Below are 18487 nucleotides of genomic sequence, written 5' to 3' on the forward strand. Positions count from 1 at the left end.
ATTACGTTGCGTGCATTCTTACGGAACGTCTTCAATCAGTGCTGAACAACATAATTAACAGGAATCAAACTGCCCATATAAAGAATAGAGTTATTGGAGAAAGTATAAGGTTGATTTATGATGTCATTTCATAGGCTAAAGTGGAGAATTTGCCCAGAGCTATTCTTTTTTTCTAAACTTCTGTTAAGCTTTAGACAGTGTCCAAAGGAACTTCTTAATTAAGGTCCTAGAAAAGTTCGGTCTCGGATAAAAACTATTTATTCCAACTGTACAGCATCTGTGATCAATAGTGGATGGATGTCTGAGAAATGTCAACTCAAGCAGGGCATCAGACAAGAATGTCCATTGTCAGCTCTGTTAATTTTATTAGCTGTAGAAATCCTTGTTATTCAAATAAGAACAGATAAAGAAATGCAATATGTCAACGAAAATGTTGGAAATATTCTCGAAAGGGAAATAAGACTTTGTCAAGTGGCAGATGACAATACTATAATTTTTATTTCAAATGAAGAGTCCATCTTAGAACCAATGTATATTGTAAATGGATTCAGTAGAGTCGCAGGTCCAGTTTTAAATAATAGGAAAACCGGAGGTCTTTATGTGGGAAAGTGGTGCAAGAGGAAACAGAAAAAAAGGCGATATCAGTTGGCCTGTTAAGCCATTGGAGTCTTTTGGTGTACATAATCATAACGACATTGACTTTGCTCGAAAACTTAATCTGAAGCAAAACTTGCCTCAATTGAAACCTTTTTAAACATGTCGTCTGCACGAAACGTAACACTCTATGGAAAAGTCATCTTGCTGAAAGTTTTAGCCTCTTCAAAACTTACCTATATTCCCAATCTTTGTATTGATTCCCACTATGTACTTATCAAACTTCAAAGATTGTTTGCATTCTTTATTTGGGGATCTAAAAGTGATATAGAGTCAAGCGATGCACTATTTTGGCGATTATTCCAAAGCTGGCATTAATGCACCTGATGTGTTCTGCCAGGATAAAGCGTTAAAAGCATCCTGGGATAATCGTTTAGTTTCAGAAACTGTATATTTTCAATTACCTTCATGAAAAATAACACCTTTTCACTACTGTTATAAAGGTGGTGTAGGTGATGTAATATTTTGCATGAATTTTACCGAGATAAGGCATTGTTAGTGTTTTCTTTCTTTGCCAAAGTTTTACAGACATGTTATACTTGCCTGGCATGGGTATGGTGGTAAAAAAATCCAGCTAACGACACAGAGTCTATTCTGAATTACATTTTGTGTTGTAACAAACACATAACATTTATGGCTGAAACGTCATTCTCTCGACATTGAACTAATTCAGGAATTGTGCATAGAGTCACTTTATGAGAAACATGCTATACATGTTATCTGGATCACAGAGTTGTTTCAATTGATTCGATTCATTGGAAAGCAATTTCTGCAATTTTGCTAAAATTGAACATAGACAACATTTGAACGAGTTTTAACCAACAGCTTTAGTTCGACTGTAAGAAGATAGTGATCAGCTTAGTCTAGTTGAAAAAAATTAAGGTTAAACATTATGTTTAATTAAATAAAATTTGTTCAGCCTAAGATTTATAAAAATGTGGAATAGAAAGATCAATTTGAATGTCACTGTAAGAAAAAATTGGATTTCTAGAACTGTCAGTTTAGCAAGAGAACGACGCCATTCCGTCTTCATGTATAAATGTTTACATACAATGCTGCCAAATCATGAAAAATTTTATAAATAGAACAAAAGTCAGATAGTTATCTGTGTAGACTTTGCGGCATTGCGAAAAACACAGAAAAATGTGTTTTGCGATTGCCTGAGACTTGCACGCTTCTGGCAGGGAGTGAGCAGTGCAATTAATACTTTTAAAATGTTTTTCATGTTATCGTTTAGAACATCGTACACGTTTGAATACTTTTTTTAGCCATTGAAGGACTATGACAATATCCTCGTAGGCTCAAATCATTTGTTGCACGTATTTTCACCTCTTAATGAACTTTTTACTTCAGATGCAGGTTCCAAGCCAATTGCTGTATGTGGTAGTATGACAGAACCCTATAGCGAGAGAGTGCAAGCGCGCCGTACAAGCGATATTTGCACGAGTGTTTGCGGGGGATCCGGCGGTCTCGCAGCGAGAGAAAGGACAGCCGGATTCAACGCAAACACGAGTGCAAATACCCTAGGTACGGCAAGCTTGCTCGCTCGCCATGGGGTTTTGTTATTATAACATAATGTTTCCCCCTGTTTATTTTATCGAGAAAACAAAGGGACTAAAAAACACAACAGAACACATTTTAAATAGTTTACGCGACACACATTGAAAGACAAGGATCATGCGCTGTTCTATTCATTTGCATGTAGGTATGGAATAATGTTTTTGGTATTTGCACTGCAGTGCAAATACCGGTAGTACGAGCGCGCTTCGATGCACCAAGTAAACTGTGGTACATATGTAATAATTTGTTTTGCAATATAAATGCTATAGGTAATTTTTCCCTAAAACATGAGTTTTTCTTCTCGTCACTGAAAATCTTCACATTGTGAAAATAAATCGTATCAATCGTGTGCTGTCATTGATAAAACATCTAACAACTAAACAAATGCAGCGATGTATGGTTTCTTGGATTTTTATCTTTATACCTGTGCCTGAATCCGAATATAGTTGCATATCTGTGGCCAACGTCAAACAGTACTAAGATATGATAATGAGTTGACTCACAATGAAGGAAAATGATGAATAAAATAATTATTAAACTTTCAGATCAAATTGAAAAAGTGTCTATCAGACGTTAACAAGAATCAGAAATGGGACCCACGGTATGTTTGGAAATGAATAAAACAATGTTTCCGTTCGTTCAGTAAAACAACTATTTTTTTATGTAAGAATGACTTTACGTGCTTTCATACGAAATATCATACGGTCACAGATCATCAGACATTATAGCGTATAAATGCTTTTTAAAACTAGAAAGTGTTCATTAAAGCTCGTAAAACAATGATTTGTTTTAAGAAACATCTTCGGCCAATTGCTATTATTATTGATAATGTCGGTATTGTAATGTTTTTATATGGTATTCATAGAACAAAATATAGTAAGCAAAATTTTTATAAGACAGCATGAGAAATATACCAATAACACGAAATCAGCCACTAACTATTTAAATCTCTTTAAAAGGCCCAAGGTTTTTAAAAAATAGCGGTAGTACGAATTTTGTGAATGACAAGACGTTATTTAATTTGCCTTCTGATTTGGTAGATTATCTAATTGTATTGCGAACCGGTTCCGAATGTCAAGTAAAATGCACATGTGCAGCGAAAATGCGACTTTAGATCAACGTCAACCTAGCTGTAGCCGGTGCATAACACTGGCATGCCAAACGGCCGTTAGTGTTGTACAATCACTAAAAAAACATACAAGTTAATAAATTGGCTTACGTTTAAAGTATCAGTTAAAAATCTACTCTGTAACAAAATCGTTTAATGTCTTACCTGGGTAAACATTACATCGATTCTTAAAATAAATTTAAAGAAAGCAAACACACAATTACCATGTCCACCAAAAAGAACTGAAAACATTTATTATTAGCAAAAATATTTATTTAATGACCGGTCTTTAGCTGGTCAGTGCTCACCTCTTTCTTTTGTTTGTCGGGTTCATCGGTGATCCTAAAGACAATAGTGAAGATGGAATTTTCCGCTGAGAGGAACATGTTGTGGGTGACATAATATTCTGTTTGTCCTGCAAAGTCCCAGACGCCGAATTTTCCAGCCTTTGGAATGTTAACCGTGGCCATGTCTATGCCAGGGGTTGGTTCATAATCTTCCTTCTCTGAAGCTGGTGCTTTCTCTTTTGACCGTTGAAAGAGTTTTGCATCGATGAAGCTCTATCAACACAAATTCGATAGCCATGACAAAATATGTTCTGTAATTTACTATTGCCTTAAAATGTCAAATTTATTAGCCAGCTGATTGATATTGCTTGCATGCGTTTTGCCTATAGTTTGTGAGAGTATATGTTTTTATTGCTCGATTATGTACATCTCTACTATATATTAAGGTCGGAAAACATTTTTCCTCAAACGAGCTCGCATCGTTAGGTATGAATATTTAGACGGAAATGTGATCATTCCAGTTCAATTTTCCCTGACATATCCGTACTTCTGAAGTAACATGCGTCTCCGACTCATATGATAAGACTTTCAAAGTTTAAGAATTGTGTTTTAAAGGCTAATTTTGACGCCCATGGAGTAAATAATACATTCACCCTTTAATTTTGTGAAAATCAATAATTTAAAGGGATGATAGTCATTTTGATTTTAAAGTGTTCTTAAATGTTGTGTATGTTGTGTCTCTAGTACAAGTCCTGCACCTTTACGCCAAGGTTTTAATTATGATTTAAAAGGGAATGGTTTAAAGTCCCCAAACAGAAAGTTTCAGCAAATGTTTAAGTCTTTCAATATCGAGGAGCACACTACCTCAATGCTTGAAAACAAGGTCATGATGTAAGACTTTCTTGATAAAATTCGGTGTTTAAATCAAACATCGTTGTACCTTTTAAAAGGAGTGTCAATTATGATATGAGATGAACGTGAAGGGAATTATGTATTATCTGCGTGTGAATAATAAATCTTCATTGAGAGTCACTAGGCTAAGCATCCACGAACATACCAAGTATTAAACTAGGCCCTTTAAGAATAACTATAATTAAATAGCATTATAATTAACCATTCGGCTTACTTAAGTGGATGTTCTGTATTCAAATACAGTTTTTCACTTACCCGCTGTAATGCATGTTTGAGAGTTGTCTTTCCATTACCACCGTATCCACACAAACAAATTTTCATGATATTGCGTTTTTCACCTGGTTCGTTCATAAGAGTCTTAAAGTCTTGCTGTCGGCGATACATCTAAGACACGAGAGTAAATATATGGTAAACATAAGCTTTTATATTCAACATATGCACACAAAACACCAAACATCTTTAACAAGTTAATATTTAGATAAACAATGCTATTGAATGTCTTCGAAATCTTAGTATGATTATCCATCGTCAACTAACGTCCCGCTTCCGAAGCCCATGAAACGAGCTATTGTCAATAGACGCATACGAAACAAGACATTTATGAAAAAAAGTGAAATCAAATAAGTTGGTTATTTGTGGCTATAACTCTGTTATACATGTCAGTATCTACAGATATTACCTAAATAAAATTCATACAAAAGTTTGACAGTTCTAAAACGTCATAATAAACTTATAGTTGATGGTATTTGAAGACTTGGTTTTTGACATCTCAAAGTGGTTACCTTAAGATGATTGGACAACTCAACCTTGATTTCTCTGTCATAGATAGTATTCAGGACAGCCTGAAATGAAGTAGTAAAAAGAGGACATAAAAATATCATAAATCATTCATACATAAAATGATTGAAGTCTTTAGTGACCATGCAATGTTTACGATCAATCCAGCCTGGATTTCCTTATCCATTGACGAAAGGCTTCTGCGCAGAACATTTGAGGTTTTAGACTTCAACTAAAATATAGATCACTCAAACTTCTTTTTTTTAATCAAGACTTCTTTTAGGTTAGATAAAAGTTTATTCTATTCTCACCCAGTAATATAAAATATGTTTATTAACACAGCAGCAATGTTAGATTGTGTCTTTCTTTATGTTTATATTTCTTCTAGTCTTAGAGCTTATTTTTAGCAAAGTAATTGACTTGCCTTTGTAACGGTGTCGCTGTCATAGTGATGCTCCAGGAATATTATCGCTATATTTTTATATTTTTTTATCTTAGAAGCGTTCCTTCCGGCAATAGAAGCCGCTGTTTCACCATCCTGTAAGAATTAAAGATTCAAAGATTTAGATTTTTGCAGAACGAATGATGTACTTATGATGTACTATTTCCTCCGGCATTGAACTAGACTAGTTCAGATCAGAGATATTTTCGTGACCTCATCAGATTGTCGACTTTTTGACTATGACTTCTTTTTATTTGTTATTTTTTGGTCATCTGATGAAATGAATATACGATACGATACGATACGACTGGTTAGTCAATAACAGTTTTTAGATCACTGTCCTTCATGACCTTGAATTAAATTTGTCATGTTTGGAACCTTATGGGAATTCAATCAGTCGTGTTTATTAAAAGTGTAGATATTTTAGAACAATACCTAGCATATCAATAGTTCTAAATTGTTTTATATTCTCTTATATAACATTTAAGTATAAATACTGGGGCGGCACATTTTTCAGCAAGACATTTGAGATTTTGTCTCTGACTTGTTACTTCAAGACTTTGGAAACTCTAGCAGTGTTAATTCCAAGACCTTTCAAGACCTTCACAACAACGCTGGCTTAATTCCGTGGACTTTGTGCAACATCAAGCCTGCGAGCAAACCAAAGAACTGCTCACTCTGTCTCAGCGTCTTCCTCAACTGTGGAGCTTTTTAGCGTCCCAGCTGAGAAAAGTAGCATGTAAACGTTTACAGCTCGTACTTTATCCCTTGACTTAGTGACTAGTTTTATTCACTTTACTTTTATTTTATAAAAATTTGCTAACTTCACCGTTGTTTTCCCACGTAACAAAATCATGTCGGATTTTGACTTTATGTTACCAAATGTGTATCAACCAAATTAACTGTTCAGGCTGCAATTTCATTAGACGTAGAGATAAATCACTTTACAATGGAGATTATAGGTTTCCGAGGGATAAAGACTATACTGAAAAAGTTTGGTCAACTCAAAACCCATAATCTAAAAGCCTCGCTTAATACCGTTTCGGTTGAATAATTATATGAAGTTTAGGGACATGTATCGTATTGTAGTAGAATGTTTGATGTGGCATAAACATAAATACTAGTAGTGCAAGGCATTAAAACGACCATTATATATACAGTAAATGACTTATAGTGTTACCCGACAGCCAGAGCTTTCGATAATGTTACGAAAAAAGCAGTTTAACTCACACAAAATGTTAATGTGCTAAGGGGTCACAGACATAAGTAAACGATTCAATTCAAACAACAGGATCGTAATGAGTCAGTTTGCATACAAAGGGACATACGTCATGTTGGTGGCAAATGCACAAAGATGAAAATTACGATAACCAAGAATGATTATGAAGTATGTACGAATACATATATGCATGAATGGATTTAGAAAGGAGAACTTTATGTAGTCACAGTGAGTAAGAAATAAGAGAAACAGCCAGCGAAAACATTGACTTTTTGGGGTCAGTCGAGTTCAAAGGTGGACAAAATGACAAAGCCATACGCTTGTTGAAATCCCACAACGTTTGTGTAGCGCTACGCTACACAAACGTTGTGGGATTTCAACACTGGTCAGATGAAAAGTAAGAGAATGTGACAGCTGAAGAGTAAACTGGATGAAGGCGGAGAACTTGTAATAAACAACAGTGCCGACAAGGAGAACTGAATTCGACGAAATAATACACGGAATTAGAAGGAGTGAGGAATACTCGAATACAAACTTTTCGATATATATCTTAGAAAAGAAATAACGGTTTTAACATCGATTTGAAGACGTGTTAGAGTATTATCACCACAATGGAACAATATAGAAGATTCAGAATGCAGCCTAAGAAACGCAAATAACGTATAGCAGCATACACCGAACCTCTCAGAACAATGCAGCGGGGTGTTTTTGTTATCGATCGCTTTAGTAAAACAGCCTGTAAGTGTCTTAAGGGAACTTGAAGTATCAGTGACCCCGTGAATTCTACTAACAAATGACTGGGTGAATATGTGTACATAAATTTATAATGTTAAGATAAGGATTGTCATTTCAGGCGTTTAATTTATTTTACTGTATAGTTGGAATTCCATGGAGAATTTACTTTTATATTGGTTGAATTTAACATAATCTTATATCCAACCAGTGGAATGATTGTTTGACTGTCCATATAAGACCTCTTTTGATAAAACAGCGAGCGTACAAGAATTAAAACTAACATTAGAATCAATAAGAAAAAAGACCCTCTGTTAAATACAAAAACGATTAGGTAATCATGATTCCGGCAGAATGACTCTGTCATTTAGGTAACTGTGAGCTGTTATTATTAGGTTGGTCAAACATCTACCATTATTTTGAAAACGACTTAACCAACATCATGGGTGTTGTTTAAATAGGTAATTGTAAAGAAGTGGATCCAGTCGAGATAGTATTTATTAATTTACGATGACTACGCAATCCAGGCATGTGCATCAATCTTCACAAACGAAAGGATCAAAGAATGCCACGGCTTTAGTAACAAAGATATGCAATATTGGATTGTTGAATGGAATGAATGTGGAATGGAATGAATTAAGATAAATGAATGAACCTTAAACGAACGAATGAATGAACGAATGAATGAATGAATGAATGTCAACTTGAACGGACACATATATTACTGTTTATGATTGAAATTATTTCACTATTAATAAATTTAGGAGAAAATTCAAATAAATTGCAATATCAATATAAATCTTTCACAATTATCTAGGTGGTAAGAATTTTCAATAATCTGTTGCGGATGATACTTGTACTGGATTGTTATATAATTTGGTCAGACTAATTTTATTTTGTACTGAGTATCTCAAACATCTTTGTATTGAACCGTTGCACATATTCTGATAGAAATAAAGTGCTACATAAATTATTTATCCTTTCCTATCCTGGCATAAACATACTGCTCTGAAAGACAACTACATTATAATATTATGACCGAAGAATTATAATGAAAACATTTTACTATACACTTTGTTACTCAATTCTCAGATTTAAAAATAGTTTATGAGACGTCAATATAGAATAGATATTAACATAAAAATTACAGTAGCAGTAAACATCATAGACATAGCAGAACCAACAAGGTTTTCAAAAAGACAATTTACGATACATAAATTTAAAGAATGTGGAACTATTTTCCGGAATACATCACGGGTGTAGCACTAGTCTCTCCCTTTCTCTTCATTGTTAACGGTGTAATATTGAGGAAGTGTAAAGTTGACATTCACAACCATTTTTAAAATCAACCACCGCAGTATGTCAATCTACTATAATCTACTGGTTCTCCATTTTAGAGCTTACTGTCTACTGGATGGTTTTGTTGTTCTGTGAGTCTCTGTGTGATGTTTTTGTTATTGATTGACTGTAAATTATATCTCATCAAATTGTCAGCACTTAACGGGTTGAAAACACTGATATAGACTTGTGAAAGTTTCCCTGAGCGGGGCTTCACCGGGACGTGACCAGTCTCCAACACTCTAGTATGATAGTTAAATGCGCGTACCATTGTGTATTATTTGGTACCCAATGGTACTAACTGATGTGTTATTGGATTGATGGAGCACAGAGGGTGAAATAAGAATAAAAAATTGAAATTTATCCCTTTCCTAAAAATAATATCAAATTGAGTAAAATGCAAGAAGTACGTGGAGGAGAGTTTGCCCATTCTGTGGTGAAATGTAAAGAAACCGATCGACATTACATGCAGTGATTACCTTCAATCCTGTCAACCCTCTCTTCCATTTTTGAAATTCAAATATTCAAAAAGTGGAAATTTGACATCTTGTTTTAAACTACGTGTCCACTAAATGGTTCAGAAAACATATTGATCAGTGACAGTATAATTGATCTTCCTAATCGTTGGTTTGTTAACACATATAATAGGCAAAAAACATTGATTCTTAGAGAAATCGTCGGTTAGGGACAGACGCAAACAAAATGAAATATTGCATATCATTTTGGCTCATAAACTAAGTTATATTATCGTTAAATTATTGTTATACAATGCTTAAATCTATGAATCCAAAAGGCAAAATAAAATATATGTTTTATATCCGGAAAGAATAATCGCAAGGCGTTTCGTTTCGTACGTGAAGCAGGCGAGAGTCGAGTTTATTACTAGGTATGTGTAAGTGAACATATCTATGCGTCACACATGATGGGAACTGATAGCTCAAAATAGATGCCACACTTTCATCCTTTCAAATAAAACACGACAAATTTGTTGGTTTCACAAATTTACCTGCAAATACAAAACTAACGTTCATCAAGCAGGGAAAACTATGCAGACCTAGCAAAGCCTTTTGTAACGACATTCAAAACACCGTGAGCATGGGCCAAGATATTGCACAATGCTTTCCGTATTACATTGCGATATCAGCTCCGTTCCTAGCTCCCTTATGGTAAAGAGCGATCGCAGGCAAAGAGATGTTTGTTGAATGACTAATCATGAATTCAGATGAGAACTGTTTTGAGAGCCTTCAGTAATTACAGGATGGGTGGGCCGCGAAATTCCGGGCGTACTTGTAATGTAAAATGTGACCCTACCCCTTGTCCGACATTGTAAAACTTGACCCTTCCCTCATTCAATGCAGTACTCTCCCAACGAATAACTGAACCAGCATCAGCTAATTTATATAACAATTGATTAAATTGTTATGTAAGTTAGCGACATATATTACAGGGGAGGGCTGGCGTTTTTGAAGGGGCTGTCGCAACTTATCATGCAAGCGATTGTGAAGGGTCGTACAATTGCGGGATGGTCGCCATATAAGAGAAAGCAAGATGTGGTTGATATAGTGCTTCACCGAAGAAATATTACAATAATAATACATGGGAGTCTAGCTTGTAAACTATTGGCAGTTTTTTCCCAAAACTCTTCTTAAACTACATAAGAGTCAGAACTATCACTGTCACTGCCGGCACGCATTGACAGTGACACAGCCTCTGGCAGTATCAGGGCAGTAGCTATATTAACTATGTATTTTGACAATATTTTTTTCAGTAATTCTTTTTGGTGAGTTCGTGTTCTACTCCCTATAGAATGTTGAGCTGTCCAGTATTCAGCTTTCCAACACAGGCTACGTGCACCATGCATTTGTATCATTGACAAATAACTTTCAGTCTGAACTCTAATTCAATTATCACCAATATTTAGACAAACGAGCTTTGTTGACAAACTGAATATTGTGTTTTGTCAGCAAGCTGTAGAGAGACACCAAGAACCTATATTTGATACTTTGCATAGAATTATTGAAAAATTATCAACAAATGCAGCTACTGCCCCGTATCAAGTCCAACATGCTGTTAAAAAGATAATGGCATTCACACTTTTTAGAGAGAGAGAGAGATATTAGAGGGACATTAAATTCAGAAAATGCGAAAACAGTTATAAATTTTGTCTAATTATTACTAACATTAGGACCATTGGATGACTTCAAAACGTTGGTAGACGAAATATTTTCAGCCCCCCCCCCCCCAAGGCAGAGCAAAACTTTCAAGTCCCCTCGACTACCCCCAGAATTTTCGAATTCCCTCACTGAATTCCCCCTGCCCCCCCCTCCTCCCCCGGTCACTATTTTGAACGCGGGCTAAGTCATGTAGGGTGTACATGTGCAGCGGGGCCAAGATTAGCGAGGGGCCTGAAGCAAGGTAAAGTTGCAAGCGTCCATCGCAGAATGCCCGCGTGTTCACCTTTCATGTTTGGGAGGAATTTGCCAGTATGACTATATACCGGTATGAGAGCTCAAAAAATGATGCAGCAAAGGCCCTGAGTCTGTTAATTCCTTAGCAGTAGCTAAGCTATACCTTCTTCATGCATTCGTTGTTGATTTTGTCAAAGTTAATAAGGTGATAAGCCCGCTAATTAGTAATTTACCATTCCTTGCTCTGGCCAAATAGGCAATTAAACGCATCAGATAACGACGTAGATTTTCATTTTTGCCCAAAATGTAAGAAAAGAGAAAGTCACACTGCTTCAAAGCCCTAAAAGCTGCGAATCTTTAATAAATCGATTTCAAAATATCCTGTTTTCTAAAAGATATCGGTATGAAACAGAAATAAAGCACCATTGCTTGACGCTAGTATTGTGATGAATTGTCCGCTAATATATATATATATATATATATATATATATATATATATATATATATATATATATATATATATATATATATATATTTAGGGGTTATTACACGAAGTTTGGGCGATACCGCGTCGTATTCGAGTGATGTGTCCGTATTTTGACGAGTTGCGCAGCAACGAGTCAAAATACGGACACATCACGAGAATACGATGCGGTATCGCCCTAACTTCGTGTAATAACCCCTTTATCATACATGCATGCTTTGGTTATGACTGTTTTCCTAGAGACGCTCCGAAATTAGCGACGAAATCAACTTGAAATCGACCTTGCTTCCTCCAGGCTGTACTTATAAAAAGTTGGTTGCTAAGGAGTGATGACAACCGTATCACTTCTTGATATTATTCCGCTATTGGGCCATTCCACTTCAACGGAGGGTTTATGGAGCACTTTTAAAGCAAACAATTTAGATATTACGATGTCGACACAGGTTTTCACAATTTGAAGAAGATTTATTTTTAGTTTAAAATGACGGTGGATGTAAAACATAGGCGGGAGTTTGTAAAATGGGTGTGTTTTCGTGTTTTGATACATAACCTCATTCCTGCATGAAAGTTATGAGGCCGCCAAAATCGGGTCAAAATACTCGCGCCACGCTTAAACTCTATCGAGTATGAACAGCTGAGAGCACAGAGAGCAAGCAGCTCTGCGACATCTATGAATGCACATACAGTGGATATAATACCCGTACCAGTCAGTTTATCTCGAAGAATTGTACATGTTCCCAGACGTCAAATATGCTGAATTTACCATCTCAGTACGCGGATAAGTGAAAACATGAAGTGAGTACACTGTAAGCTGTAGTGTCGTAACTCGTTCGTGATTTTGTTGCTGTACGAATAAAACATTTCAAAGGTATTTCCGTCGTCTGCTCGTATATTTTTGTTCCTGGTTTGCCTAAAAAGAACTAAACTTCCTTTAACAACCTAAGCGAAAGTTTGACTTTCCCTTGATGGTACATTGTATCTGAAACCCGCACCGCATCGGTGCCACCAGACATGATCATGACCTGTGCACTGACAGGTACAAATCGGAAATATCATGTGCACCTTCAACCTTGTCTGTCGCGAGTAATTTCAGTGCGGTTGGTGGCTCATTTACGACTGTAAACGATGTAATTCACCGCCAAGATACTTTAAGCTCATCAACAGGAAACTTGTCATAAAGCGATTCTATCATGATGCTCAGTCAACCGATATCATTACGTGTAATCATACATCCATTTCGTAATCTTCAGCAGCGTAGACGACACGAAAACACTACACCGTACACTGTGCACGGGCCATGAATCGACAGGTGTCGACAAATTATACAAATTTTCAATATGTTTGTTTGTATGTTTTTGGTACAACTGTACTTGTGCCTAAATTCAATGCCCATGAAGTGACTGCAAACAACAGAATTTTGACCATAATCATAACGACGTTTCGGATTGTCATTTGTCTTATTCGCTCAGCTGTTTTATATGTGCATATACCAACGGAGGTCATGCATACAGTGAAGGTCACGCGTACGCGTCGCTGTAAGTAGTTCGGTTACAGTGAAAATATAATTCGTATTTTAACTAGTTAAAATATGGGCTCATATCAGTACCGTCTGAACAATAGAAGAATGGCAATACAGGCACAGCATGTATGATATAAATATATATATATATATATATATATATATATATATATATATATTATATATATATATATATATATATATAATATATGTATATATTGTCACATGTACTTAACCCCTTGACTACCAAGGCCAATGTATTCCTATATACCAGGCCCCTTATGTAAATATTGATAAAATCATGGGTGTGGTCATTGTATGATCACTGCTTAGAGTAAAAATTACGTAAGTACCAATAAATCATATATTTTCTGAATCAGCATGAAATTTCCCACTTTCTCATACATAATTTTGGATTTCCAGGTCACGTGACTGATCACATGACACATCATGTGACCAGAGTTGGCAAAGAATATGAATATTTGAAGCATCAGGACGTATTTTGAATCGTTTTGTTCCATAAAATGACGCAAATTGAATACAGTTGCAATTTTCATGGCATTGTCTTTACATATATGTAATAATAATAACTACCCTTTACTTTATTTTATAGATGTACCTATTTAAGATTTTATCACAAAAGGCAGAGTAAATAAACCACAAACATCAGCATCTGACGTGATTCTGTATTTGAAAATCAACACATTTTATATTTGTAAACACCTGCTGTATGTCTTCCTTGCAGAAACCTGCATCTAAAATGGTTATGATTTATCAAAAAATAATTCACAATATTTAAAAATACATTTTACGGAACAACATATCACATGACCAAACACATGACCAGTCATGTGACCAGTCATATTGATAATATGGCTGCTATAAAATTTCACTGGCTTATAGTAAAAAATTGTATTTCCTCTAGTTTCATTCACGAATATTGCTGTTAATAGAACATATTTACATATAAATCATTTGTTTTCAATAAATAAACATTTCATTTCATTAAAAAAACAAACCATAAACATCTTCGCGATCGTCCGTACTTCTGAAAACTTTAAACAATCAGCGTGACACTTCTGTGATCAGCCTGACCTCTCAGGGTCGAGGTCATGGGTCACGACATTTGCTTCCGGATTTTGGCCATACTCGGACGTACGGGGGCGCAATCACATTCAGGCCATATCGGAATACATCAATCGTAGTCGCGCTGCATGCCGACGCCGAAATTACGGGATTTTTAGCGAAAAAAACGAAGCAAATACGTCTATTTAACTGTGCCGGATATTTCCGGCAGTCAAGGTATATGGTAATTCAATATGGCGCCGGATATATCCGGCGCCATAGGTAGTCAAGGGGTTAAACACGTTTAAGTAGTATTTTATGAAACGAAAGAGAACAAATTGTGTAATAATTCTAATTATAACACACCACATGCTCATTCCGTGTCGCGATTCGCCACAATACGTCACGTGACGAGATAATAGATACGTCTAGTCCCCACCGGATCGACAAATGTGACGTCAGAGGGCATTTTTTGAAAAGCTATTTCCCTAGGGAAAAAAGTTCTGACCAAATTTGGAAAAGTGCCCGTCACGTGACCGTTGTGTCGTCTGCAGCTATTCAACAGTGGCGGGTGACTAGAACGTGATGTCCGTCCGGGATAGGTGACGACACATTCTCTAAAACAGATTTTCCAACATTTTCAAACATTTAAACAGCGTTGGAACTTGAACATCTCATCGACGGAAAATATTAAAGTGCAACTGAGGATGTCGCTAGCTATGCTTAAAATAGTTTTTTAAAGAAAGTGGTACCAAGTACAACTGAAACCGCTGTGGAAACATCGCCCAGTAAACTCGTCACTATGGATGGTTGCAATGCAACATATCAAAACACATTAAAAACTATATAACAATACAACATGAGCATGTGGTGTGTTATAAAACACCTATAGCCTGGTCTTTATTCGGGCTATAATGCTCGTCTATTACCCCTCGTGGCCGTGACTTACCAGATACTTATCGCTATACCCCTCGGCCTACGGCCTCGGGGAATAGCAATGTGTTTCTGGTAACACACGGCCCCTCGGGGTAATAGACGAGCGTTATAGCCCTCATGACCAGGCAATAGTTGTTTACTAACTAATGCTGACAAAGCAGGGAAGCTATTTTACCGCAATCAGCACTGCTTATGAAGCACGGCAACAAAGTCGTACGAGAAAAGCAGGGCGTAAATTTCAAATCGAAAAGATACGTTTTTAGTTACGATGGACATCTGAGTAACTTACTCTTTTCTTACATTTTGGGCGAAAATGAAGAAAAAATGAAACGGCGAGGTTCATTTTTAGCGAGTTAGGCGGATGATACGAAAAACACCCGTATTAGGCCTAAACGATATTTTTGCGTGGGTTGCTGGTACCTTTTGGATCGTTAGCTTCATTATTTGTTTCATTCATAATTACCAATATTCACACTTCAGATTTTGAGATCCCGTAGTACTTTCGTATCGTCTTTGATTATTTTATATTTGCTTAAATTATTGTAATTTAACATTTTTCACCGCCGTTTGTGGTTCGGCAATGCACATTATTTCCACCCCATTAAAACAAAGACACTACCGACTATTAATTCTTTGCAACTATCATGCCGATCGCTTGTTATAAGATATAACTTTCATCAGCAATGGGATGTGAATAAACAAAATCGATAATGTCTAGACTCTGTGAAACAATGGCGTTCTTCACAATTTAGAATTTTGAATTAGTTTTTATTCAAATTTACGTTTTACTCTCGTGATCCGGCAACGCACGTTATCACGCTCACTCCTAGAGGAAACAATGCCATTTTACATGATTTGATTATCTGCCAGTCCCTTGCAGATCGATCTTGAAGATTATAATTTTTTCAGTTATCGATACAAAAAACATACCACTAGTCTTCATATTATGCACTCCAATTGTATGGCTTGAGATACTTGAAGCTTTCTTTATTGTTACAGACACAAATACCCCAATAGATAAAAACGGCTAGATTTGACTGCACCATCCACATAGTTGGCCTCATAAGGCTTTTTCCTGCCCAACTCTCTGTCTGTCTGTCTGTCTCTCTGTCTGTCTGTCTGTCTGTCTGTCTGTCTGTCTGTCTGTCTATATATATATATATAATTCCGTGGTTTTTTCTCTGTTTCTCTGTTTGACGTCATTGTATACGAGTGTTTTTCGCAGTTCGGCGAGAAGTTGTGCGTCTCCGCGAAAAACAAGAGTATACGATGACGTCAAACAGAGAAAAATACCATGGAATTATATATTTATCACATGAAGAGTCTTCTTATTTTTCTTTTTGCATATATGGATCAAAACTATTGTAACAAAGTGCACGAATTTCTTCACGATTTGTGTTTTACTTTACGCGGATTACTTTCATTTAAAGAGTAAGGGGGTTCGTCGCCAAGGTGATACTTTCATTCATAAGTCCATCAAGCTGAGATTTTGATATCTCGAATGGTATCTCCACCAACCAGACGTACGAATTCGGGCATGCAAACGTGTCAATCATTGTCTCGCGTTGTACCGATGCCAAGGCAAGTCGGTGACATAGCTTTCACCTAGTACTGCATACAGGTATGTGTGTTCCCGGCGTTATACCGCCTCTACCGTCTAGGGAACACGCAGACCTGTACGCAGGGCCCAGTTTTTACCGTGCTAGCGACGGATAGCCGTAGTATTCAGAGTTATTTAGATATTTACCAATAGATTTATGAAGTAAATGCAACGATACGATCGAAACAGGAATTCTCATTTTCAGATATTCCGTGGCTTTTCAAAATAACAAATTTTCGACCTTGACGAGCGCGAAAGATTCTGTTCGATGAAACACAGGGTGTGTACCTCATTTATGCCCATAACGCTGCCGTCACCGGTCTCTATACCGGTGTCAACTCGTCAATCCCGATCTCAATGTTTTTGTTTTAAGGACCTTACGGACCTGCATAGACACATATCTCGCCCGTGGATACATCCTAATTTTGTTACTTGACGGAAACTCTGTTTTGAGTGTTGTCTGAGTCGACTTTCGAAGTACATCGGATTCCACATTGCTGCACACAGCTCAACAGCTTAATAGAATTGGGATAATGGGATTAGCATAATTTCTAAAGAAAATTAGAAATTTGTTTGATTTTACACCATATTTGCTTACGTTCTTTCAAAATTTATCCAAAATTTACGGTGTTGTTAAAATGTTATGAGTAAGAATCAATGTATTACAGTATGTTATGCAATATTGTTCAAAACATTTGAACAATATTTATATTCATGTGAAAATATGTGAACTTGTCCGTATTTTCTTTGTTACTGAAATACTGGTGTTAATCTCAATTTTTTACTTTGCCTCGACCAAAATGAATTTTCTCGATAGATTTACAGTTAAGTCAGTCAGGGTCAAATGTGCCCTGACTACATTTAGTATTTTTTGAGCCCCAAATTCACGAAAAAGTAGAGGACATTTCAAAAGTCCCCTGACTCGAAAGTCGTCAATTAGAGCGTTTCATATATTTTGTCTCCGCAAAAACGTCGGAGGGACCGCGGGTTTTTTTGGGCTATAAAAAAATAAAACAATTCGCTCGCGGCCGCTCCTAAATCCTGGTCCAAAAATCCGATGAACAATATTTTTTTTTCTATGGCTTAAGTATGATATACTTTTTGTTCATGCTGCTATTGATATTTTTTCCTTTGTATTACTATGCCCTGTCCATTGCAATGAAATCGGTTTAGCTGAACCACGTGCAGGACCACAAAGGACCCAACTAATGGCTTGTTTACATGCCCGTGAATATGAACAATAACATTGAAAACTCAAAGTATCGTAAACATCGCAACTTTACGGCTAAAATGTTAGTCGTGGTTTGTAAAAACATCATAACTAATCATAAAAAACAAAATGACTCTTTTGTGGGCCAGGATTTGACTTTCCAGGTTTGTTTTCCGCACTGTAAACAAATTTCAGGATTTGCAAAATTTTTATAGTGCAAGACAGTGCGTCGAGTA

The 18487-nt window shown here is 36.3% G+C and overlaps 1 protein-coding gene across 1 annotated transcript in view; it reads right to left on the minus strand.

The window, feature by feature from the left end:
• The window catches only part of LOC139128532 (death-associated protein kinase 1-like), a 37521-nt gene that overhangs the window by 10607 nt on the left and 8427 nt on the right, over positions 1-18487 (minus strand). The window contains exons 7-10 of the mRNA XM_070694296.1: positions 5723-5836; positions 5304-5363; positions 4777-4905; positions 3631-3882 (exon numbers count right to left, since the gene is read on the minus strand). Coding sequence (XP_070550397.1) covers positions 3631-3882; positions 4777-4905; positions 5304-5363; positions 5723-5836 — 555 coding nt within the window. The remainder of the gene's footprint in view (positions 1-3630; positions 3883-4776; positions 4906-5303; positions 5364-5722; positions 5837-18487) is intronic.

The sequence above is a fragment of the Ptychodera flava genome, unplaced genomic scaffold, assembly GCF_041260155.1.
Source record: "Ptychodera flava strain L36383 unplaced genomic scaffold, AS_Pfla_20210202 Scaffold_58__1_contigs__length_828623_pilon, whole genome shotgun sequence".
Classification (NCBI taxonomy): domain Eukaryota; kingdom Metazoa; phylum Hemichordata; class Enteropneusta; family Ptychoderidae; genus Ptychodera; species Ptychodera flava.